Source organism: Sminthopsis crassicaudata, chromosome 2, assembly GCF_048593235.1.
Source record: "Sminthopsis crassicaudata isolate SCR6 chromosome 2, ASM4859323v1, whole genome shotgun sequence".
In the NCBI taxonomy this organism is placed as follows: domain Eukaryota; kingdom Metazoa; phylum Chordata; class Mammalia; order Dasyuromorphia; family Dasyuridae; genus Sminthopsis; species Sminthopsis crassicaudata.
The window spans coordinates 660,967,257-660,992,925 of NC_133618.1; the positions used below are offsets into that span (position 1 = coordinate 660,967,257).

General features: G+C 43.4%; 1 protein-coding gene across 6 annotated transcripts in view; it reads left to right on the forward strand.

The window, feature by feature from the left end:
- Positions 1 to 347: 347 nt before the first annotated feature.
- The window catches only part of UBL7 (ubiquitin like 7), a 34,942-nt gene continuing 9,620 nt past the window's right edge, over positions 348 to 25,669 (forward strand). Inside the window, exons 1-11 of one of the 6 annotated variants that reach the window (XM_074297002.1) lie at positions 348 to 764; positions 1,611 to 1,823; positions 2,614 to 2,733; positions 6,503 to 6,585; positions 7,367 to 7,451; positions 8,076 to 8,133; positions 12,426 to 12,559; positions 12,826 to 12,875; positions 13,205 to 13,372; positions 14,027 to 14,149; positions 17,809 to 18,047. In XM_074297002.1, the coding sequence (XP_074153103.1) occupies positions 1,640 to 1,823; positions 2,614 to 2,733; positions 6,503 to 6,585; positions 7,367 to 7,451; positions 8,076 to 8,133; positions 12,426 to 12,559; positions 12,826 to 12,875; positions 13,205 to 13,372; positions 14,027 to 14,149; positions 17,809 to 17,946 (1,143 nt within the window). In that variant the 5' untranslated portion in view covers positions 348 to 764; positions 1,611 to 1,639 and the 3' untranslated portion in view covers positions 17,947 to 18,047. Of the gene's footprint in view, positions 765 to 794; positions 1,000 to 1,610; positions 1,824 to 2,613; positions 2,734 to 6,502; positions 6,586 to 7,366; positions 7,452 to 8,075; positions 8,134 to 12,425; positions 12,560 to 12,825; positions 12,876 to 13,204; positions 13,373 to 14,026; positions 14,150 to 17,808; positions 18,048 to 23,576; positions 23,717 to 25,669 lie in introns of those variants that run through there. The other 5 variants (XM_074297004.1, XM_074297001.1, XM_074297003.1 and 2 more) reach the window with 5 other exon arrangements.

Below are 25,669 nucleotides of genomic sequence, written 5' to 3' on the forward strand. Positions count from 1 at the left end.
CAGGCAGGGGCGCCCTCCTCCCAACGCCCTCCCAAAGCCTAGGCCAGCACCAAGTGGTGGTTTGTACTCCTCCAGGTTCCGGAGGGCAGAGATTCTTTCTTTCCCTCATTTTTGCCTATGGGTCAACCCTGGCCGTTAGCTCAGTGCCACCAAGTAGGTGCCTAGTAAATGTCGAATCAGGTCATAGATCTAGAGCTGGAAAGGGCATCAGAGGCCATTTATTGCAAAGTCCCCATTTTACAGATGATGAAACTGAGGTCCAGGCACTGACTGCAGGTCACGAGGACCTGCAATATTCCCTCCCCATCTCCAGGGGGCGACTTGCCCCCTCTGGGTTAGGACCACCCAGGCGCTGATCTCGCGAGAACCGGGTCGAAGGTTACGTGAGACCCTCCTTTCCCTCCTCTTCCCCTCCCCCGCTCCCACTCCTCTCCCTCATTTCCTCCTAGTCTTCGCTCTGGGCCTTCGAGCTACGCGAGGACCCACGGACGGCGTCTCGATCCTCAGCTCGGCTCAGTGCGACCCAGTTGGGGCCCTTCACCTCGCCCTGCCTTTCCTCTCCATTTTCTCTTTTCCCCTTCCTCCCTCTCAGCCCTTCTCCAGGCCCTCGAGCCTGCCAGCTTCAAACGGACCCGCGTAGGGGCCATCTCGGCCCCACCCTCTAGGAGCGAACACGCTCGCGCTCGCGGCCGTGCTCGTGCCCCACACTGCGCGCGGGTGACCCAGAAGAGGAGGAGGAAGAAGAGGAGGAGCCCCGAATCCGAGTGAGCATGCGTACAACGTATTCCTTAGCGGGCTGGCTGGGAGAGCGGAGGGGTGGGTGGATGGATGCTGCCATAAGTAGGATAAGTAGAAAAATTGGGGGGAATGGGAGGAGAGACGGGGACGTAGAAAACTGCAATTCCCAGCATGCAACGCGGAGCTTCCGGCTTCCGGTGTGAGGGGCAGAGTGAGTGTTTACCCCGGCGGCTCTGCGGCCGGGCTCCTTTCGCGGGACGGGTGAGGGGACGGGCCCCGGGTGGGCTCGGGTCCTGCGCTTTGGGGTCCATTTTCCGCCGTGACGCTGATGACAATCCCCGCATTTCCCCGCTCTCACCCCATTTGGCTTCCGGGGCGTAGGGCCTACGTCGCGGGGGAGTCTTTGACCTCGATCCCCGGGACGGATGATGGAGCCAGGCCCGGGAGGTCATCGGCTCTCCTCCCCCCCAGAAGGCAGGCGGGAAGAGAGGCCCGGAGGTCCGGACATGACCTCTGGCCCTCGGCCAGCCCAGAGTCCCATCCCCCAGCCCAGAGTCCCATCCCCCAGGGCAGGATCACACTAATAAAAAAGTGCACTTTGCAGGTGGTTCTAGCCTGTGACCACTTATTAAGCCCCTGCTGTGTACCAGGCACAGGTGGAAGGTACACAGATCGCCCAGCTTTGCTCGGAGCACGTGCGGGCCAGGTGACCCGGCTTAAGGCTCCCCATTCTTTGGGAGCCGAAGGTGGCGGGCCCTGGAAGTGACGTCATAATCACTATCGGGGGCTGACGCGGGACTCCTCCGGCGGCCTGGTTAGAGGCTCCTTCGGGCCTCGGAGGCTCGTGAGTGGCAGAGTTTGCTCTCTTCCAGGGCGGAAGAGAGAACGAGAAAGAGAGAGGATGTCTCTCTCGGACTGGCACCTCGCCGTGAAGTTGGCCGACCAGCCCCTGGCCCCCAAGTCCATTCTGCGCTTGCCAGAGACGGAGCTGGGCGACTACTCCCTGGGCGCCTACAGCATCTCCTTTCTGAAGCAGCTCATTGCTGGCAAGCTGCAGGAGTCGGTCCCGGATCCGGAGCTGATTGGTGAGCCTCCGGGAGCTGGGCCGGAGCTTTCGGAACGTCTGTGCCCCTGTTAGAGATGTGGGGAGAACTGGAGGTCTCTCGGAGAACTCTCCAGAACATTTGTCAGGAGAGAGTTAGAGTGAAAGGCAGAGAAAACTGCCCGTCCTTTCCCACAGGCCATTGTCAAGAATACCGTGGGGCAGGCCACCCCATTCCACATTGCCCAGTGCTTGGGACGTCATCTGATGGGTTTGTGTTTTGGTCAAGAGCCAGCGCCAGGGGTCAGCGAGGGAGTCCTCTCAGTCCCGTGGACAGATCTCACACATCCGCCATTGGCAATCAAACATATTTATGAACGATAAGACTTAGAGACTTTATAAACCTAGACCCGGTACAGTTAGAGTAAGGAGATTTAGAGCGGAGGATATTCCAGTGCCTCAATTTCATAGGTGAGCGAAGTGAAGCTCAGACCCGCGGTGACTTGTCCACCATCACACAGAAAGCAGCAGAGCAGAATTTGAACTGTCATATTCTAATTCCAATTTCAAATACAAATCCAGAGCCCATTTTTATAACAGCAGTCATACATCAGTTAAAGAATTTATAGGCAGAAAAATAGTCATCAAGCACACCCCTTAAAGCACCAGGCAGGTCAATATTAACATTTCATTTTGAAATTGAAAGTTTCATCCTTTCTCTCTTTTTCTTTGCCCTGTGGATAAAATGAAATAGTGTCAGCTGATGTAGCTTGTTTGGAAGTATTGTTAAATTCTGATCTTTAAAGTGAAAACCACGGATCCTTCTGTTTCAGATCTGATCTATTGTGGTCGAAAGTTAAAGGATGAACAGACTCTTGATTTCTATGGTATTCAGCCTGGATCCACAGTCCATGTGCTGCGAAAGTCATGGCCTGAACCAGATCAGAAAGCAGGTGAGAGTGGTTGGAGGTCTCATTTAGACACATGCATTTTCAGAAATTGTATCTTTCAAGGGAAGGAAAAAGCTATGAGTTGATGGGATCCGGGGGATATCACTTAATGAAGTTGTTACAAGAATTATCTGTTATTCTGAATTTCCCATCACTGAGTAAGACAGTATTGACTTTTTCTTTTTGTAACATCAATCCCTTTTTGCATTTCTAGCCTCTTGGATAAGAATGTACTTAACATTTTAAATCAGTTTACAAAATTTTAAATGCCTGCTATGTGATAAGTGCTGAGGATACAAAACAATTACTTGTCAGGAAAAACATATTCAAATTAATGAGGGGGAATTAGAAGTGAATTTCCAACATCTGTGGGGGAGGGGAATCAGCACAGGTCTCTCTGAGGAAATGGTGCTTAAGCTGAGATTAAATGGATCTGGGGACTTTGAAAAGCAAGTTCCAGGTATGTGAAACAGCTTGTACAGAGACACACAAGTGGGAAAAGGCATACCATGGATGGAGAAAAAGTAGGTTAATTTGACAGGAATTTATTTTTGATTTAGGGTTTTTGTATTTTGTGCTCATTACAAAAAGAAAAAATGGACACATTTTTGAACTTTTTTTTTTTTTTCTGAGGCGGGGGTTAAGTGACTTGCCCAGGGTCACACAGCTAGGAAGTGTTAAGTGTCTGACACCAGATTTGAATTGGGGTCCTCCTGAATTCAAGGCTGGTGCTCTATCCACTGCACCACCAAACTGCCCCCCCCCCATTTTTGAACTCTTTAATGGCTATGCTTTTTTAAAAAAAAATTTGATAAACATAACTTGTCTATAGACTACATCTGTCAGCCTCATCAGCTCATGAGTGGCAGAGTTTACTCTTTTCAAAGGAGGAAGAGAGATCAAGAAAGAGGATGTCTCTTGGACTGACACCTCGTGGTGAAGTTGGCCGACCAGCCTTTGGCCCCCAAGTCCATTCTGTGGTTGTCAGAGATGGAACTGGTTGATTCACATTGTCAATCCAATGACATTGGATTTGTAGATACTGTAGAACTAGAACTAGGATATATTGAAGATTTATTTACTTTAAGGTTAGACAATCCTGGGCCTCAGATTTTAGATTTTTGTCTAAAAATGAACACATTTTGCAGGTACTTTTTGACAGTACTAACAGCAGTGCATGATAATTAATTAGCTTGAAATTTATAGTGAGTCATTACTCTCTGCAGGCAGTTAATCAATACACATTGTTTTTGCAAACTTGTTTATTTTTATGAATATCTTTCAATCTCAATACTTTCTCCTTCAAAAACGAATGTCTCATTTTGGATTTTAAGTCCATCACAGCTCTGGCAAAAAGTGGGTGGTATGATTCATCTTCAGTCTCCTTGGCTGGTTAAGGATTGCATTAATTAGAGTTTAGAAGTTGTTTAATGTGGCTGTGGTGTAAATCATCTCCTAAATTTGTCTTATATAACTCTGCACATCAGATTATAGAGGTTGTTCCAGCTTCCTTGGAAAACTTCCTGTTTTGTCATTCATAAGGGTACAATAATATTCCATTCCATCCATATATCGCCATTTGTTTGGGCATTTTTTTAGTTTCCAGTTTTTGATTATGAAGCCAAGATTGTACTTATTCACCTTATCTTCTTTTGATCTCTTTGTGCTATAGGCTAAATAATGGAATAGTTGTATCAAAGGATACACACATTTTAATAAATTTAAGGGAATGGATCCAAATTGTCCTCCAGAATGGCTGAGTCATTTCACAGGCCTAGTAGCAGTGCATTCCTTAATGGTTCCATTTTCCTTAAATTTTTTCCAACATTCAACAAGCAGCTAAGATGCACATACCACATGCTGGGCACTTTGGTCTCTGGAGATACAAGAACAAAAAATGAAACAATCCCCACTCCAAAGGAGATGTTTGAATGTGAGAATCCCTGCTTTCACAAACACATGCATGAAACCAGATTGAGCAAGTTGTGAAAACAAACTCTTTGTCATATCTCCTTTCAAGGGACTATATTTTAATATTTTAATATGATCCCTGATTCTAGACATTTATACCTCAAAAATAATTTTTTTCCATGCCCCAATTGATAAGTGATCAAAAGATATGATCTATATCCAAAGTTCTATAAATTCATGCATATCCTTTGACCTAACAATACCACTGGTAGGCATGAATACCAAAAGAGATTAAAAAAAAAAAAAAAGGAAAAGGAAAATAACATATCTACAAAAAATATTTATAGCAGCTCTTGGAGCAAAAAAAATTGGAAAATGAGAAGATGCCCATCAATTGGGGAATGGCTGGATAAATTGTGGTATGTGTTTGTGATGGAATATTATTGTTCTATGAGAAATGAACAAGATGCTCTCAGGAAAAAACCTGGCAAGTCCTCCATGAACTCAAGCAAAGTGAAATGTACTGTATGTAAAGTAATAGCAATGTTTTGGAATGACCAGCTATAAATGACTTTGTTATTCTCAGTAGTACAATGATCCATGACTTTTCTGAAGAACTTCTGATGAAAAATGCTATCCATACCCAGAAAAAAAACTGATACAAATTGAAGCATTCTCTCTTTGTCTCTAATTTTTTTTTAACTTTATTTTTCTTGAAGGTGTGTGTGTGTGTGTGTGTGTGTGTGTGTGTGTGTGTGTGTGTGTGTGTGTGTGTATGTGTGTATGTATGTGTATGTGTATATGTGTGTGTGAGGATGGGAGATCTGTTTTCTTTCACAGTATGACTTAAGGAAATGTTTTTTATAACTTAAGTGTGGTTTCTTAATTGGGGATGAAGATAAGGGAGAAAATCTGGAACTCAAAAGTTTTAAAAACATGTAAAAATTGTTTTAAATTGGGGGAAAACACAAGTTAAGACATTAAAGATAATTTTTAATTTTTTAAATTTTATTATTATTATTTTTTTTTACTGAGGCATTTGGGGTTAAATAATTTGCCTAGGGTCATAAAATGTATTTAAAAAAAATGCAAATGGAGTTCCCACTTTAGGAGGGAAACCATTCCTGTTGTGCATTTAGGTGCAAAAATGCTTTCTTTTTTGTCAAGCCCTCAAAGAAAGCCAAAGGTCTAATAATGAATTTGCTAATGCTATATTTAGAGGGTAGAAAATTTCTCACCTTCTAAGTGGGGAAAAAAACCAGAATTAGCATTGTTTTTAAACCATTAGTTATATTACTTAGAGCTTGAAGTGCCCATATTTGGGGATTGTTTCTGTGCTTGCTTCAGAGGAGACAAAGCCTTGAGCAGTTGGGAGTGTCTTCTGATAATAGTGTCTGTTTTCTTGTCTTAATATCCCTAGCTACCAAATCTTAAAGTTTTTTTTTTTTTTTTTTTTTTTTTTGCCATTAATGGCTCTTATGTGCTGCTAGTAGATGACTGTTTTCCTTGTTCATTCTTTAAAAGAGGCATCTGTTTTATTGGTTGGTAATGTGATCTCTACACCTCCCCTCACTTTCTAAAACCAAACCATTTGTACAGAAGTCAGGAGAGCCAAGAATCTTAAGATGGCTAAGACCATGTGGGCTTGCAAGTAGGAGGGCAAGAAAGTAACCAGGGCTGAGATGAGACCTTGAAGCCCCAACCAGGCCTGGGGGAGGTGGTGTGGAGCTAGCAAATGGCAGCCACCTCAGCCAGGCCCTCCCTTTTCTGCGGCCCTCTTCTCAAGGGAAGAGGCCCTGCTCTAAACTAAGGGCCCTCTTCTGCTGGCTCTCATTTGTCTGTTGGAACCTTTTGCCTCTAGAGCCTGTGGACAAGGTGGCTGCCCAGAGGGAGTTCCGGGTCTTACACACTGCCTTGCATAGCAGTCCTGCCTACCGAGATGCAGTAAGTATGAGGTGTAGACCCAAATCTAGGATTTCTTATTACTGTTTGGTTACCAGGAACACAGGACAGGGTCTGAAAGGGATTGGATTATCTGGGAAGTGTTGTCATAGCAACCAAGACATCCTTTGGGTGTTCTTGGCATGTCTTTGGGCATCAGGGGATCCTTTGTATTTCTGAGAGAGGGGCCTGGGTACAGTTAGGTAGAGCATTAATGACATATGCCAGTCTTGGTTCATTGGAATGACTATATGTCTCCAAGACAAAAGCCCAGGTCTTTGTTTTTTACTTTACTTTATTATTTTGACTGAATAAATTCCTTCAGCTCTCTGAGACTCATTTAAAAAAAATCTGTACAACAGCTTTAATCCTTCCTGCCAGGTAGATTAGCAGGATTTAGACTTCACCATATGTAAAGGGTTATAGAAATGGACAATTATAGCTGGTAATGGATTGAAAAGGAGTTCTGGTGAGGCTTTTGTCCTTGGGCACTTCTCAGACATTTTTATCATGAGAGGTGTCAGTGTGGAGGCCGGGATGGAGGGATCCAATATAGTCATGCTGTCCTTATTGTTTGTTTCTCCTCCCTCAATCTTTTGTTTCTCTCTGAAAAAAGGGAAAGCTCCAGCTAATAATCAAGTGATTACCTGGGCCCTTATTCCAATGATTTGATTTATGTACTTTGTAGTAATTCCCACTTGTAAAGAGCAAGATCCCTTGAAGGTTCTCCTTATGCAAGGTGGTGGTGTTTGCTGATGGGTTTGGGTTGTCTTCTTTTTGACAGGTCTTTAAGATGCTAGGGAATAAAGAATCCTTGGATCAGATCATTGTAGCCACCCCAGGCCTCAGCAATGATCCCATTGCGCTTGGTAAGTGCTGTAAAGATCCTCAGATGGTTGTGAGAATTGTTGAGAGTTCTTTTAAACCTCTGTTGACTTTTATGGGACTAGAGTGGGTAGAGTGGGATTTGGATTCATGTGCTAGCTACATCAGACCCATACTGTGTGATTCCCCAGCACAAATCCCTCTGGGGTCTTCTGAGCCTCCATGTCTTCAATTATAAAGGTAGGAGAGCCTTTGCATCTTTCTCCCTTGGTGCTATCATCAGCTTCCTACTACAGCTTCCTATGCTTCCTTCCCTTTTCCTCTTGGAACTCTTCAGTTCCTTTGAGATTTGTAGGTCATCAGGGGCCGCTAGGTAAGGCAATGGATAGAGCACAGGCCCTAGAGATGGGAGGACCCTTTGGGCAACTTACTTAAAAAAAAAGAAAGTGAAGGATAAATTACTAGGAGGGGAGCTACTCTGCTATGCTGGTTCTTATGCCTTGTAGGTGTCCAAGAGCTCTCTATTGAATGGAGCCTGCAGACCTCCAGACTCTCTCTTTAGGATGTTTGGGAACCCATTCCCTCAGAACCCTCTGAAGGGGCAAGCGCCCTAGAGCTCTTATCCTTTCCCTTCTTAATCTCTGATGTATTTTCTGGGTCTCTTCCAGGAGTGCTTCAGGATAAGGATCTCTTCTCTGTCTTCGCTGATCCCAGCATGCTGGATACGTAAGTGTCTCATGTCCCATGTGGCCAAGCACTTGCTCCAAGTCCATTCTCTCCCAGAAAAATCCTTGAACTTCTCTGGGTGCAAGTGGGTGAGAAGAGATGAAATTCAGAGTGGGAAGGGCCTAGAGAAGGTCAGGACCGCTGGGAGTGGGTGCTGAAAACTCATTTCTGGGAAGGCCAGGCAGGTAACTTGGAAACACTCAGGGAGACGAGGGGCAGGGACCTGGGATAGCCCAGTGATTTTTTCACTCCTCCATGAAGATGAGGTAGCAGAAGGATGGAGACTTGGACTTTGAGTCAGGAAGACTTGAATTAAAATTCCTTCCCAGATGCTCTGTAGCTATGACTTTGGGCAAGTCAGTAAGCCTCAGTTTCCTCAACTGCAAAGTGGGTTATAATACCTATGTCCCTGAGTTGTTATGAGGGTCAAAAAGATTTATTATATAGATGCTAGCTGCTGCTGTTGTTATTACCAGTTCTAGGACTGATCCTGTAAAATGAGGGTAACTCCTGAGTCCCCTGTGTATAAGGCTGGGACTGATTCCTCCACAGCAGGAGGGTGGAAGAGAAGGGAAAGGAGATAATACTACTATGGAAACCTTTGGGCATCCTTGGGTTCAGTGATAATTGGACCATAGCAGGAAAAAGAGATAGACCAGAATAGTTTAGGATTCTTTGGTCCACGTTTCAGGTCAAACGTTTTATAGGGGGGGCTTATTACTTTGCCATTATCAAGATCACAGGCGGGGAGACACCAGTCAGCCAATAAACTGGGAGTTTCTATCATAGCATGTTCTGAAGAGAAAAGTTCCCCAAAATGGATGGGGTGAAATGCCATGGAATGGAGGACTAGAGGATGTGGCTGAAGAATAGGCAGCTTGTGCAGAGGCCTTGGCACAAAGCAAGCCCTTAGCAAGTGCTTCTTGTTGACTAGTTGATAAGAAAAAGGTCAGAGAAAGGGTGTTTTTTTTCTTCCCAAGCTGCATAAAATTCCTCTTTTAGTTGATGGTGTAGTTGGTGAGTCGCCAGGCCTAGTCAGGAAGTCCTGAGTTCAAATTTAGCTGCAGACTCTTAAACTGCATGACCCTGAGTAGGTCATCTAAAGCTGTTCATTATTCAGTTAGCTGTATATGGGGGACAGAAGCAATCTCTTTCAGAGGGATTTGGATGGGACGATGTTTGTAAAGTGCTTAGCACAAGGCCTGGCTCCCTGAAGAACTAAGTGCTCACTCCTTTCCGTTCTCCTTCTGTACATTAGGAGACTGAACAGCCTTGTCTTTTCTGAGGTCTTGAAGTCTTCCCAGCCCAGCTCATAGCCTGTGTACTGGCCAACTAAAGCCAGGGTTTGGGATGCATCCGTCATCCCCAGAGTTGGGTTGGGCAGCTCTGATTTGGGATTGTCTGTCCTAGCTCATCGTGATGAGGGGTGGTCTATAACTGCCAAAGATTCCTTCTGCCAGGGGCTCTGGGCTGGGCTCCCAGCAGGAAGCTAATGCTGGAAGCAAGGTAGATTGTGCATGTCCTCATTCTCTGTTAGCAGAGGCTTAATCAGCGTGTTGTATGTCTGTTAGTCGGGTGCTGTGCCAGGCCAGGGAAGTGCAAGGCGGCCCTGCCCTGAGTATTTGAAGCAAATGCTTTACTTGGTGACAGATGCCTCTGGTTGGACCCACATGACACCGGGAAGCATTCAGAGAGAACAGAGGAGGGAAAAAAAAGGGCGTCTGAAGGGTGAAGAGCATCAAAGGAGCAGCCCTTCTGCCTCCCCCTCCCAAATCCAGACCCTGTTCTTCCTCCTCTCTGTGCCCTCTCTCCAGGCTCTCATCCCTGCATTAGCTACAGTCTCCTTACTTCCCCATAGACAGCATTTGGTAACCCAACTCACGTGGTTTTCACTCTTGGTCCCTTATGTCACCTGTCTTGCCTTGCTACACCTCAGCCTTGGATCCCCCTCCCACCATCCACTGCCTTTGCTCTTCCATGTGTGCAGCTGAATGAACCTGGAGAAAATGACTCATTGGCTTGTCTACAGATAGTTTTATAGCAGCGGCTCTTCCAAACCTTTTTGTTCCCTCCTATGATTTTCTCTCCTCTCATTCTTAGCTGACAACCTTGCCTCATTTTACTGAAGAAGTTAAGGCCATTTATTGAGAACTCCCTCTACTCTCTTTGAACCAGAATGGAGTCACAAATGCCATTGTATCTTGACTTAAGAACCAAACTGCCCAATTGAGACAGTCCTTCCTTAAAGTTCTTCCAAAATATCTTCTGCTGGATATTTGTTATTCTTCAAATATTTGTGGGTTCTGTCCCTCCAAAACCCATTCAGAGGCCTGATTTGGTGTCAGTTTGAGGAAAGCCAAGAAGAGCTCAGACAAGGACTGTCTATTCTCCGCCATCTTGGTTCTGACCCCCCCCTTCTCTAAACTTCCTCATCTCACATCCCTCTTGTCTCCCATTATCTCCTCCTTCCATCCTGCCTCTTATGAAGAGGGGTTCTCCCTAAGTCTCTTTACCAAAGAAAACTCCTTGGCATGCATAAATGATCCTGCGCCTGCCCATCTTCTCTAACAGGTTTTCCCTTCATCATCGCCACTCTTTCACTCATCTTCAATTGCTCCTTATCTACTGATTGCTTCTCACCTCCTAAAAGACATGCCTATTTTTCTCCCATCCTCAAAAAGCCATTGCTTGGTCTCTCCCCACTTTTTATCTGTTGTCCCATATCTCTGCTTCCTTTTTGTGACTAAACTCCTTGAGAAGATTGAATGTACTGGCTGATTCCCCTTCTTTTCATTGTTTTTTTTTTTTTTTTTTTTAAATAAACAGTCTTGTTCTGAGCTTATTCAGCCAGAAAAGCCCTCTCCATAGTTACTGATGATCTCTTTAAACATGGCTCAATCTCTTGGCCTTTTCTTAGCCTTCACCCTTCTTAACCTCTTTGTAGTCATTGACATTGTCAGTCCTTCACTTCTCTTGGCTTTTTTCTGGGTGTCTGTGGCACTACTTTATCGGCTTCTCCCCCTGTCTGTCTAACAGCCACTCTTGGTGAGTGCCTGGGGGGGCTTGGTTCTGTATGCTTCTTTCTCCATATGCTATTTCACTTATTGGTGATCTTGCCATTTCCCATCTGTGGTCTCAATAGTGGTGATTCTGAAATCGCCTTATCCGATTCTAACCTTTCCCTTGTTCATTCTCCAGTGCCCTTTAGATTTCTCAAATCGGATGTCCAGTAGACATCTTAAACTCTACATTCCAAAACTAACCGCGTTATTTTTTGCCCTGAATCCTTCCTCCTTCCTAATTTCTCCATTAATGTTAAGAGCACTGCATCCTCTCCATCACCCAGGCTCTCACCACCTGTGTGTCGTCTTCAGCGCCTCAGTTTTTTTCCTCTCATTATCTTTGCATCTGCTTCCTTCTCTTCTTTGACATGGCCACTCCCTGGGTGCAGACCCCTGCTGCTTGGCCTCTTTTCTCCAAGTGTTTGCTCACTCCAGTCCAACCTCCACTCACCTGACATTGATCTTACCAAAGAACAGGCCTGAGCATGTTGTTTCCCCCAGTTCAGTAAACACCTTTGGCTCCTTCCCATAGGATCAAATCTAGAATTCTGTGCTTGGCATTCAGAGCCCTTTCCAATCTTCTCCCCCTTGTTCTGGCCTCTGGGATCCAGGGATATCAGCCCCCTTGCTGCCCCTTGCCCACAATGCCTCATTTCCGTCCTCTGGATGCTTCTATCAGTTCTTGCTCTTACCTGGAATGCTCCCTCCACAGAGTTGCTCCAGGCCTCCCTGGCTTCCTTCAGTCTCAGCCACGACCTTGCCATGCGCCAGAAGGTACACGCCTCGGGCCCGTGCCTTCCCTCCTTGACTCTTTTTTTCCAGGTTAGCCTACAAGTACTTGATTGTGCGGAACTGCAGTTTGTCTCTCCTGGAGGATGCAGTTCTTTGTGTCCCTGCTGCTCAGCACGGTTCCTGGCATGTAGGAAGAATGCAGTAAATGAGTGCCTGAGGAAAGCCTCTTTCAGTTTTAGTCTCTGCTATGCTGAGGGTGTGTTCAAGGGAGTTTCGCACTATTTTAGACCCATAGAAAACTCTCCCGTTGCAGTAGAGAAAGAGGGAGGAGGATAAGCAGGGCAAATCTGATGCCGAAAGCTCCAGATGGCAGGTTGTTTAAGGGGCACTGACTGTCTTGGACTGAGCTTCGGCCAAGGACTCGGGCCACTTTTCAGTAGGAGCTTGCATGCTTGAGCCTTTAGGTTACCTGACTGCTTCTTAATGTCCTTACTCCAGGCTGGTCCCAGCTCACCCTGCTCTAGTCAATGCCATCATCCTGGTTCTGCACTCAGTGGCGGGCAGCACTCCGCTCCCAGTGGCAGAGGCTTCTTCTCGCAACCTGCCTTCTAGTTCCTACAGGGACATGCCAGGTGAGCAAGCTGCCTTTTGGGAAATCAGAAGCCTTCCATGGTTATTGGGACAGGGACTGACACCCCACAGGGTTTCTGTATGTTGCTGGGGCGGGGGAGTGGCTTTTGGGAACACTCAGCTTGAGGCAGTGAAATGCATCTGTCCCATAATTTTCCAGAGACAGAATGAAGTACAAATTTGCTAGAGAGTAACTTAAAATGAATTTTGGAACTTGAGTCTGTGGTGCTCTGCTGTTCTTACTAAAATCTGTTCTCCCCTGGACCAGGTGGCTTCCTGTTTGAAGGACTTTCTGATGATGAAGACGACTTTCATCCAGTAAGTTATCCCAGCTGCCTGCTGTTAGGTACAGTAGTATATTCTGGGAGCAAGCCCTTCACAGAGCCCCCCAGATGAGAGTGGATTCTTTTATTATCACAGCCCTGTGGCTCATCGAGTCCTTTTCCTTTTTTCTAGCTTTAATAGATTTGAGTTCTGTTGCCTTTGTGCCTAAGGAGACCTTCAGACAAATCCTGATTGTGCATTAGGGGCTACTTCTTGTGTCTTTTGCCAGAATGAGGACCTCCGCCCAAAAGTTTTATGTGGTATAAATTACACTTGCCAGCTCACCTACAGGTTCTTATTTTAATTCTTGTTTTCTCTACCAGAGCACAAGGTCCACGCCCTCCAGCAGCACATCTAGCTCACGCCCAGCATCCCTGGGATATAGTGGAGCGGCTGGCCCTCGGCCCATCACACAGAGTGAGCTGGCCACAGCTCTCGCCCTGGCCAGCACCCCGGAGAGCAGCTCTCACACCCCTACCCCTGGCACTCAGGTAAGGGCAAAAGGGCAAGCCCTGAGGAAAGTGGAGCTCTCCTGTGCAGGACATTTCCATTTGCTGTTGCCAGCAAGCTTTGTCTTGATGGAAGTGTGCCAGGCTCTCTCCTGAGGTTTGATAATGGTAGCACATTGTTCCTGCTGCTCACACATGAATCCTGCTTTTATGACTGAGAACCTAAGAAAATCACACTCCCAGGATGCTCCTGTGATTCCCCCAGATTTTAAAAATAGAGTTAAGGAATCCTAGAGTTGGAAAGGACCTCTGAAGTCCTGTCCAGCCTTTTCTAACTCTTGGGATTCCTTCTGCACTATTTTTGACAGCTGCTTACATAGCCTTTGCTAGTGACAGCTTCTTACTAGAAGCTTACTAGAGAGGGGATTGACTCAAAAAGTGGAAGTTAGGGCCCAAGAGGACCCCAAGATGTGAGGAGAGATTCCGAGGATCTTTCTCCCCCAAGTGGAGAACATTATGGGCTACTTCCTTTTGAGCAAAGATATGTGTATACCCTATTGGGTAGCAGGGGAGAAATAGAGCAGATAAGAGTTATATTAGATGATTTGGGGACTGGGGAAGAAGGGAATTTATTGGGAAAGCAGATAAATGTTGAGATTTCTCCAAGGAGGTCACTGACAACTGATTTGCTTCCAGGGTCACTCTTCAGGCACTTCTCCAATGTCCACCAGTGTCCAGTCAGGTACCCCCATTACTAATGATCTCTTCAGCCAAGCACTTCAGCATGCCCTGCAGGCCTCGGGTCAGCCAAACCTCCAGGTGAGTCCTTCAGCACTGTCCCACCTAAAGAGGTGAGGGTTCAGTGGGTGCACCTCTTGTGGAGTCTCAGAGTGAGAAAGGGACCTTAGTGATGATCAGCTTAGCTGATGCGGAGTCTCTCTGAAGCATGTCCATCTAGGTTTTGGTTGCTTGCTTTCAGAGCATCCTAGAGCATCTTTCTTTCAGCTGGAATTTATCTCATTCTAGCTTCCATGTCCTGGTCCTGGTTTTGCCCTCCAGGATCACACATAAAAAAAATCTAATCTCTTTTTCACCTAAGATCCTTTTATGAATTTAAGTTTTCGTTGAGTCTTCTTCTTTGGGATAAATATCCCCAATTCTTTAGTGGTTTCTGTTATGTCATCTATTTTAGTTCATTTATTATCTGGGTCATCCTCCAAATGTGAGACATAATACTTTGTCATAGCTTGAGTGGTGGATACATTCCTAGTATCCTTAACATTGCAGCCCAAGATCATTTTGGCATTTTTGCCAGTCAAAATGTACTCTTCCATGGCACTACGTTTTAGAGAGAGACTTGAACACATTTGGGTTCATCCAGTTAAAAATCTATGTATTTATGCTGTCTTTAGTTTTCCGTTTTGTCCATAATAATATCATGTGAAACTGTAAATGCTATGCTGAAATTCAAGTAAACTTCATCCACAAGTAGCATTCCTTTTTACCCCCCAAGATATTCACACTATCAAAGAAGATGAAATCAGTGTCCCATCATTGTTCTTGGTAACCTTCTGATGGTTCCTTGTGTAATTGTGAAGATTCTATCTTCTTTCTCTTTTGAAACATGGGCAGCTCATTTATCTGCTTTTTTTTGTCTTGGTATCTGATTTATAAAGATTACCAGCAGTCAGAGTAATATTAGCTGAAGATCTTAAGACAAAGAGACGTGAGTTTGGTAGAGCAGCTCCATGTTCTCTAGCTCTCTTTTGATTTTAGTTTCCTTTTAAATTTTTTTTTTTTTTTAAATGCTGTCTTAATTGTGGAAATATATATAGAAGAATTACACATGTTTAATATATATGGATGACTTGCTATCTAAGGGATGGGCAATGGGAGGAAGGAAGGGAAAAAAATTTGGAACATAAAGTTTTGCAAGGTTGAATGTTCAAAATTATCTATGCATATGTTTTGGAAATAAAAAGCTTTAGTAAAAAAAATAATTGCTACTTTGGGGTAGCTAGATGGCGTAGTGGACAGAGCACCAACTGTGGAGTCAGGGAGACCTGGATTCAAATCTGGTCTTAGACACTTAACACTTCCTAGCTGTGTGACCCCTTGGGCAAGTCCCTTAACTCCAATTGCCTTGCCTCCCTCCAAATAAAGAAATAAAATAAAAATTACTATCTTCTGCTTTTCAATAAACCATCAAAAGGATAAAAAAAAATAGTTCAACAAAACTAACTTATTAAAACAGTTTGTCATGATGTGCAACATTGTATACCCCAACTTCATACCTTGGCAGATGGACTGGGGGTTGGAGGAGATTCTTCTATCTCTGTTTTAGATCTAGGGCTAAATGATATCGTTTTGCAACATTGAATTTTTATTAATGAATTGTTAGGTTGTGATTGAGTTCCTGTTCTTTCCATTTCTGTAGTTGGAGTCATTGTATATACATAGTTTTCTTGGTTCTGCTTACATTGCATTTCACTTCTTCAGCCATGTCTATTTGATACTTTTCAACTAAAGAGTATCACTGTAGACAAAAGATGGAATCAAAATAGGCAAGGAGTAGTTTTGCTATCTTTTTCGTTGTTGATTAATGCAAATCATCCAATGGCCTTGGTTGTCTTATTGATCTTAAGATAGATTTAAAATAAGATGTAACCAACTGCCAGGCATATACCTCAATAAAGGTTTGTGTGTGTGCTGTCAACTCCTACTCCTTACCCCCCATGGTCATGGTAGCACTTTTTGTGATAGCAGAAAATTAGAAACAAAATAGTTGCGCACTGATTTGAGGATGGATAAATAACTTATGAGTAATACATTAAAAGCAATTTTATTGGACCAAAAGAAATGATGAGCATGATGCATTTAGAGAAACATGGGAAGGGGGCAGCTAGAAAGCATCAGCCCTGAATTCAGGAGGACCTGAGTTCAAATCTGGTTTCAGACACTTTAACACTTTCTAGCTGTGATCCTGATTGCCTCAGGAAAAAAAAAAAAAGAGAGAGAGAGTAGCACAGGAAGACTTACATGAATTAATGTAAAGTCAGACAGCCAAGAAGACAGTGTACATAATGATCACAACAGTGTAAATGGAAAGAACAAATAACCAAAATTGAGTTTTGCATGTCTATAAGCACTGAGTCGTCATGTCGGAAATGGATATAGTATAAAAACACAAGGTATTAGTTTAAAACGTTCTTAAAACTATACATAAAATCCTTAAATCGTCATCACTGGTTTTTCTAAAGGCATTTTGGTCCATCCTCTTCTTTTATGTTCTTCTGTATAACTTAAAGCTCTTCACTGTTTGGCCCCTTTCTAGTCTTTAAACATTCTTTTCTATGATTGTGGCCAACTGGCTGTTCATATATTGTGCCCCACTTCCCACCTTTGCACTGACTATTCCCCTTGCCTAGGACTGTCTTCCTCTGTACTTCTGTTTCTTGAAATCCCTGGTTTCCTTTTAGACTTCCCTAAGACTGGAGCTCTTCTGGGTAGGAAGCCTGTCTTGCTTCTGTGAGCTCCCTCCCTCCAGGGCTACTTTTTTTCTATTTAATGTATATTTTGTATTTGTTTCCCTTATTGGAATATAAGCTGCTTGAGAGTATAGAATGCTTTGTTTTTCTCTTTATATTCCCAGTCCTGAACCCACTTGTCTGGCACATTGGAGGTGTTTGATAAAAGCTTATTGACTAGTTTCTTGCTTAGTCATACTTCTCTATTTCCATTTTTAGAGATAAATCCTTTTGAAATTTGACTTTATTGGACTTCAGTCATTCTCTTGTCTCCTCTGTCTTTATTGGAATCATTTGCTTTTTTCATCATTAGAAATTCGTTATTGGGAATCCTCCATATTCTCTTTTAGATTCTTTCCAAAGCCATAGAATCATTGTTTTTTCTTTGAACTTTTAAAAAAATCAGTTTCAATTCTGGAGAATGTGTTGATTGCTAACATTTCTGATGGTTGTTAAGAGTAGCATGACTTTCTTTTGTGATTCCCATTGATTTCATTTCACCAACTTTGTTGATTAGAATCAAGTCTGAAGCAGTAGTCATGTTACTCTTTCTGCCTTTCAAGAGACTACTTGTGAGCAAGACAAAGAATTTGTTAAAAGCTCAGTTTTTAGCAAAATATGATTTCTAGTGGATATTTAGATTGTTGAAAAGTCCTCTTGACATCTGAAATGTTTTCCTCTCCCATTTTCTTTCCATCTTTCTAAGTTCAGTTCCAATAGCTCTTCCTCTGCTAAGCCTCCCTGATTTTTCTCCCTTTTAAGTCAGATGGATGTCTCCATCACACTTTGTGCCTTACCACATTCTCTTTCTATGAAAGCTTTGTCTTCTCTCTTTTCATCTCTTTTCAGGCAGAAATAGCCCTGTACATTTTTTATCTTCAATGCTTAGTGAAGTCTTAATGAATAAAAGTTGACTTGTTTACAGTGGCTAATTATCTTGTCTTCCTACAGAGCCAGTGGCAGCCTCAGCTACAGCAACTCCGAGACATGGGCATCCATGATGATGAGCTGAGCCTCCGAGCTCTCCAGGCAACTGGGGGGGACATCCAGGCAGCCCTGGAGCTCATCTTTGCCGGAGGGGCTCCTTGACCCCTGTTTTTAGTACACGGGCCAATTGGGATGCTGTAAAGATAAGATGGCTGTGAAGGTCCTGGGACCAACATATTTCCCCAATACACTTTATGTGGAAACCCGCTTGCATGTTGTAAAGCCTCCGTGGTCCGAATGGGGGAAATGTGACATGAAGCAGGAGCGATCTGTCTGGTCCTGCTGCCCTGGATACATAATGGGACTTTGGCATTGGTTCTGGAAAGTTTTTGGACTCAAACCCCTATAGCATCATGGGCCAGTTCTGTGGGTCTGGGGAGTTCTAGCTCTGCAGGCCCCATTCTCTGTTTATGGGGAGGGGATTGCCCCAGAGGTGTTCAGGGCTGAGTATCTGAGGCATCTATTCCCTAAGAGGCTCCAGGCCTGACAGTGGGGGAGAAGGGTTCCCCTTACTTAACAGAAAATTTTTTTTTTAAGTTCTGTAGCTATTTGGAAATCCCATAGTTAGGAGTTCCTTGTTCACCCTGTGGATTTAGCACAGATCACAACTTCAGAATGTTCTAGGTTAATCAATTTATGAATTGCTCATGGGGTTTCAGGGAGAGAAAATTGGAGTAGGACTTCCCCAAGTCTTTCCCATAAAGGGTTTGGAATTTGGCAGCTGTTTATTCCCCTCAGTACTCCCCTCCTGCCACTGACAACTCTGGGGCCCTTCTGTGTCCCACCCTGAGACATAAGCATGAGAGAGAGAGTCGGGAAGACTGAATGATAGAACCTGGATTTGGACCCTGGCTCAAACCACACCCAAGTCTTGTCACCTGTCTGAATGTGAATCATCCCTGCACTCTGTCCCCAGGGTTATCAGGCTTTAAAAGCCTTCTCTACAAAAGGAGCTAATGGGATTAACAATAAGGTCAGCCAGCCCCTCTGGGGTGCTGAATGAAGGCACTGGGCCTTCCAAGAAGCCTTTTTCTCAAGGAATTGCCAGACTAGACAGGGAGGCCCAAACATGATCATGGAAAATGTTAGATAAATGGTAATGAGGAAGACAGATCTGCTTCAGGGATCCAGGGTCGAATCCAGTGTCTAGTCAGAGTCAAGTGCAGTTGGCTCTTCTATAACACCCCCAACATGTGGCCATTTGGCCTTTTTTTAAAAGCTTCCCAAAGCAGTCCCTTCCACTTTGGAACAGTTTGACTTTGGGAGATCTCAGCCAAAATCTCCCTCCCTAAAATTGTCCCTTTGTTTCTAGGTAGGTCCTACTCTGCCTATTCAAAATAAGTTCTTTATGACACTTATCACCCTTCATGTGCAACAACAGCTTGTGTCCACCATGGTCTTCTCTAAGATTCCTGCATCCCTTCGATAGATCCTTACAAGACTCATACCTGAAGGCCCTTAATAAGCCTGGCTGCTTGCTCTGTGTATGCACTTTGAACGTGCTCCATGGGCCTGCCAGCTTTTCCTGGGTCTTAGTTTCCTGCATGATTTGTGAGGGGGAGGGCCATGAAAACTCCTTTTCTCTGTCCATTGTGGTTTACTTGGTGTGTCAATTAAAGGAAATCTATAACTCATTAATGTTGTACAGCTGAAGTGATGCAGATTTCCCCCATTGCCACTCTCCTTTAGTGAACATATAAGGGTATTTGAGCTGAAGAGAACAGGTACAGAAATTCCCAGAGCTTTTAGTAGTCTGGGCAAGATAGTCATATTGGAAAAACTGTATGTCTGTGGTGGAAACAAAAAAGCAGGAAGGTCTGTGTTTGTCCACTTCCCTTTTCCCCCAACAATTGCTTGTTTGTTGTGGGGACAGATGCTGGCTTAGCACCAGGAGGTAACTCATTGTCTTCTTGCCAGATCAAAGACTTCCCTTCCATATCTCTCATTCCAGAAGTTGCTTTAAGCAAAGGTACTTGGCAGGATTGGACAGCTTCTTTTGTAACCTCATACTTTGAGAAACGGCTGTTTTTGGAGCTAACCAGAATTGGTTAAAACACATTACAGAGGCCTAGATAAGAGATTGCTCATAGCTTTTGTCCATGTAGCATTTTATAATTATGTAGAGCTTACTATGTGTTCTCATTTGATCCCTGATAATTCTGAGGTAATTAATGCAAGTATTGCCCCTGTTTTGCAGATAGAGAAACTGAGGCTCATAGAGATAAAGGTAATTTGGTCAAGATAACAGAACTGACTTGTTTTTTTCAGGATTGAAACTATAGTTTTGATCACACATCATACTCAAGTTCCAGTTTATTTTCCAGAAAACTGGGTTTCAAATTAAGTTGTCATGATACATACTGTTTTCCAGATAAGTGATTGGTCAGCCTTCATCAAAAGGTTGTTTTTTGTTTGTTTGTTTTGTTTTGTTTTTTAAGGGTCAAGGGTCTGTTCTATTTTTGTGGTTAGGAATTTTGACAGCTTTTCTGATACTTGAGATAGTGTCCTTGGCCCCCTGAAGTCTCTGGGGTATTTCAGTCAATCTTATGGTGTGACTTGAGGCCCTTGCCCACTATTGTTTCTTGACTTTGTCAATGATCAACTAGCATTAAGTATGAGGGCACTGTGCTAAGAGGTGGGTACAAAGTAAAACTGGTTTTTCCCTCCCACTGCTTACATTCTGTTTAGGAGATAATTTATATATAGAGGTTCATACAAGAGACTAAAGGAGGTAGCATAAGGTGACCTTAGGGAGAACGGCATCAGCAGCTGGGGGGACCAGTAGAAGGTGGAGGTGTGGAAGGAGAACATTCCGAGCTTGGCAGCCCACAGCCAGTACAAAGGCAGAGGTGGAGGATGGGGGAGTCCTGTGTGAGTGACTAAGCAGCTGTGGGGAGCATGACTTGGGGTATGGAGACAAGGTCCTGTGCTGAGGTGGCAGTGGCTGAGTTTATGGGAACAATGGAGCTAGATAACTTTCACAGGGAGAGTGAGGTATTAAGAATGGCACCAAAGTCATTGGAGGGTAGTGGTCAAATAATAGGGAAATTTCAGGAACGGATAGGTTTTGGGGGACACAAGTTCGTTTCGACATGTGGAGTGTGAAACATTAGGCCTCTAGGTGGCGAGGTCCAATTGGGTAATGGTGATGGGGACTCTGAAAGCTAGGAGTGGTGGTGACCTAAAACATCACTCAGAAACAAACAGTATTCCAGATGTGGTCTGACCAAAGCAAAGGGCAAGTGACACACTCTAACTTGATTCCCCTCTGAGAGGTAGTTGGTTAATGTTTGTTTCCTCAACCACATTAGGAGCTCCCCAGAGAGTCTGCACTCTGAGTAATCCTGCTGAGGGCCTAGGGAGTCTTGTTCATGTTTTTGGAACTAGAAATCAGGTCCCTAGACTTTGTGCAGATCTCCCTGTTCCTGTTCTAATATACAGCTGTAGCCCGGGACATTGGGATAGAGAATTAGGAATTAAATAAACTCTCTCTGATCAGTACACCCATTGCCATCCTGGGCAGAGGGGAGGCAGAATGGCCTAAGAACATGACTTAAGGGGCCAAGTGTCTGCTTCACCTCTGTGCCTTCCATGAACCTAACTGGAGAGCATTTTGGTGCTTATGGTGACAAATTAACTGCCATATTGCAACGAGACTTACACTGTTGATTGTAATTTGACAGACTAGACCTGTATCTTGGAAGAAGTCAGGAATAATGGGGAAGAGATTCCCCAACACAGGATCTCTAAATTACCACACATATACCATTTGATTGCAATTTCCAATATGAGGAGAACAAAACTGGCAATATAGTGGTACCCTCTTCTTTGGGGCTAGGTATTAATATTTTCGTCTTTGAGGAATCTGTTACTTTGGTGATCAAGAAGTTTGTAGTCAAAAAAGCAAGTCACTCCTAGGACAAGGGGCAAAAACCTTTAAAATAGATTCAATTGGTGTTGAGGAAAGGGAATGAGAACCTGTAACAGTGTATTATGCTATATAGTGGAAGGGTGGAAGATAGACTGAGGAGGAGTTCACATTGTGGGTAGGGGAAGGAAGAAGAAACTACTAACTTTCAACTGTTTTTGGTAACTAGTGGTAGGTTCGGTTTTCTATTCTGTTAGAATGTGCCCTTGTATTACATTATATTGTATTACATCTAAATGTATTGCATTATACATCTAATTATTATTACATTATATACATTATACATCTAATATATTACATTATACATCTAAAAAACAATAAATCTCTAGTGAGATTTCATATTCATACACACGTGCATATGATATATGTATATATAGAAAAACATACATGTACAGTACACATATATAATAGAAAACCAGGGAGGGGCAGAATTAACTCAATAGGTTCAAGGTGAGGCATCTTACAAGCTATAATATGTATAAATGTAGTTTTGTGTGAAGCAGATTAGAAGTTACTAACCACAAATAGACTACAGAGAAATGAGCATTTTACCTCGAGTTTGTGGGAAAGGAAAATAGTAAGGGGGACTTCATAGCAAAAGGTGAGTTGTAGGAGCAAGATGAGCTGAGTATTTAAGACAATTGTAGAATTCACTTATAGCCTATTGCACATATTTTGAGTTTTTAGGAATTAACCTTGTGTTTTTATATTTTCCTCCCTCTAGTGGTCCTGTGGGATAAATGGGGACAGAATAATTTTTTTTTTATTAAAGCTTTTTGTTTTCAAAATATATCGGTGGATAATTTTCAACTGAATATTCACCTTTGCAAAAACTTGTGTTCCAAATTTTTTCCTCCCCTTCCCCCCTCCCCTAGAAGGCAAGTAATCCAATATAAAACATGTGCATTTCTTCTATACATAATATTTCCCACAAACATGCTACACAAGAAAAATCTGGTCAAAAAGGAAAAAAGAAAATGCAAGCAAACAACAAAAAGAATGAAAACACCATATTATCTACACTCGGTTCCCACAGTTCTCTTTGTGGGTGTAGATGGCTCACTTCACCTCAAGACCATTGAAACTGTTCTGAATCATCTCATAGTTGAAGAGAGCCACACGTCCATCAGAATAGATGGAATATAATCATCTTGTTGCTGTGTATAATCTGATGCTGCTCATTTTAGCATCAGCTCATGTCTCTCTAGTTTCTTTAAAATCATCCTGTTGATCATTTTTTTATAGCAGAACAATGTTCTATAAAATTCATATATGATAACTTTAGCCATTTCCCAACTAATGGGCCTCCACTCAGTTTCCAGTTCGTTGCACTACAAAGGGCTGCCACAAACATTTTTGCACATGTGGGACCCTTTCTCTTTATGATCTTTTTGGGGTAGGGGTCCGGTAAAATACTGCTGGATCAAAGGGTATGCACAGTTTGATCACCCTTTAGCATAGTCGGATGGAACCATTCTTGGCCAATTTTACTTGTGAAAAAATGGCATCCTAGGTTTTGGGACTGGAAGGGACTTTAAAGACGACTCCCCATCACTGTCACAGATGAGAAGGGCCACTATTTGAACCAAATTTCTTTTACTCTAGCAAAAATTTTTTCTATCCTATCTGGTTTTCCATAAAGATGAATGATTTATCCAAAGTTACTAATTGGTGGCTATAACCCAGGTCTCAGTTTCCACTGAACGATTATTTGCACTGCATATTATTCAAGATTTCTCAGTTGTCTAGTTCTCTTCTTGGGGGGGGGGTGTCATTCCTCATTCTGTTCTTCATCCCAACACAGACACGTTCCACCTTAATCATCTGAGACAGCAAGGATGTAGCCATTATGGCTGATGAGTTCCAGAGAAAGTATACTCTTGGTACCCAGCAGATGATGCAGCTGATCTTTGTTCTCCAAGAGAATTATGGTATCAGGAAGATGTCATGATGTACTAGTGATGGGAGTGAAGTGAAAGTGGCCAGACAGAACGACTGCAAATGCCCCCCACCAGTGCAAACACTGGCTTGGAAGTCAGAGAACCTGGATTCAAATCCTGTGTCTAGCACTTAACTCCTTGTATGACTTTGGACAGATCACTTTATCTTACTCTTCTGCCAAATCAGAAGGCCATAATAGGTGACTTGGAAGCCCATTTCAACTCCAGATTTGTGGTCCTGTGATTTTAGTAATGATAAGGACTGTTGGCTCATGCCATCCCACACAACTGACCGCTACTAACTGCCTAGCTGAAGAAACTAAAAGATCTTTAGATACTCAACCCCTGAAGAATGGAAGGGCCAACAGTTTACAAGTTAAGACTGAAGAAATGCAGCTCTTATCTTCGGGAGCATCAGCCAGGGTTCTGGCTTTCCTTAAAAGTGCTTCAGGGGAGAAAATTAGGATGTGAAGAAGCTGGAGGGGCCATTGTAACTGGCTTCAGGAAGTTAGAGAACAATGTGGCAAAAAAGGCGAAAAGGACATTGTTTGGAGCTACTAGGCATGAAGCTTTCTCCTGAGTTAGAACAAGATCTACTAGGAGGAAGTCATTTCTTATACTTTGTGTTCCCCTGTCGTCAGAAGAACAACAAATAAGTCCCTTAGGGGATACAGAAAACTTGACAACCAAAGGGACAGTCATTTTGGGGTGTGTATCCAGGCTAGGTCAAAACCTCCGAAGCCTTAATGAGTTTAATTCCCTTGACTTAAATCAGGTTATTGAGATCATTTGTGGAATGGCTGAAAAAAATATGGAATATTTACACCATAAGAAATGAGACTATTTCAGTGACTTCTAGAAAGTATGAACTGATGCAGAGGGAAATGAGTAGAACCAGGAAACGAATTATACAAATATCAATAGCAATTCAAGACAAGACTTTGAAATCGTTAAGAATTCATGAGGTGCAATGATTTATTTTTATGATGATGTTTGCCAACTCCAGGTAGGTGATAGATTCAAGGTGCAGAGACATACGCTCTCTTCCAAACATGCTCATTGCGTAGATTTATTGTGCAATGGTGATGTGGAAAAAAAAAAGGGTGCCAGTGAAATATATTTTTAAATGATATAGGAACAAAAGCACACACAAGCAGCACAATTTTGAAAGAAATGTGTGTAATCCTATTGTGTATGAAATGGGCTGTTTCATACACCATTTTGAATTTTATTGATTTGAAGTGGACTAAGTTCAGAGTAAAAAACAAAAAACGTTTTCATTTTCACTCCCATGTTAAATAGTTACAGGCATACCTTGGAGATATTGCAGGTTTGTTCCAGGCCATGCCAGTGAATGTTGGAATAAAGCAAGTCACATGAAATTTTTGGTACATTGTTGTTTATCCTGTTTTTGGAGAGGACCAATGATATCAAGTGTGATGTCATGTCTTGCCCGTGAATTGGATTTAAGTGAAGCAGAGTGTAAGAGAAGCCATCAACCTCACGCTCCTTGAATCATCGAAGTCCAGCGGCAAGAAAGAAATCAGGATGACCAGCAGTGGCCCAGAGTGTGGCAGTGACCTTGGCAGCTTGAAGTCTGACCCAGCTCTCTGTGCTCCACAGTGTCTGTTTCCATTGCTGCCGGCTATTGGAGCACACTGCTTATTTGGTTGGGGACATCTTCACGTGTTTGGTGTAGACAGCCTCTTATTAAGTGTCCAATATGTGGCAGACCGTGTGATCTTCTGATCCTTACTCTGGGAGGTAGGTGCGATCATCACCATTTTACAAATGAGGAGATTGAGATGAGCAGAAGAACAGGGAGGCCCAAGGAGAAGGACAGGGAATAGCTGCTCAGTGGAGCAGTCGGAACATACAACAGTTTGTGGTGCCCCGAAAGATTACAGAAGTCACCTCAAAGATCACTGGTCACAAATCACTAACTGATACAGTAGTA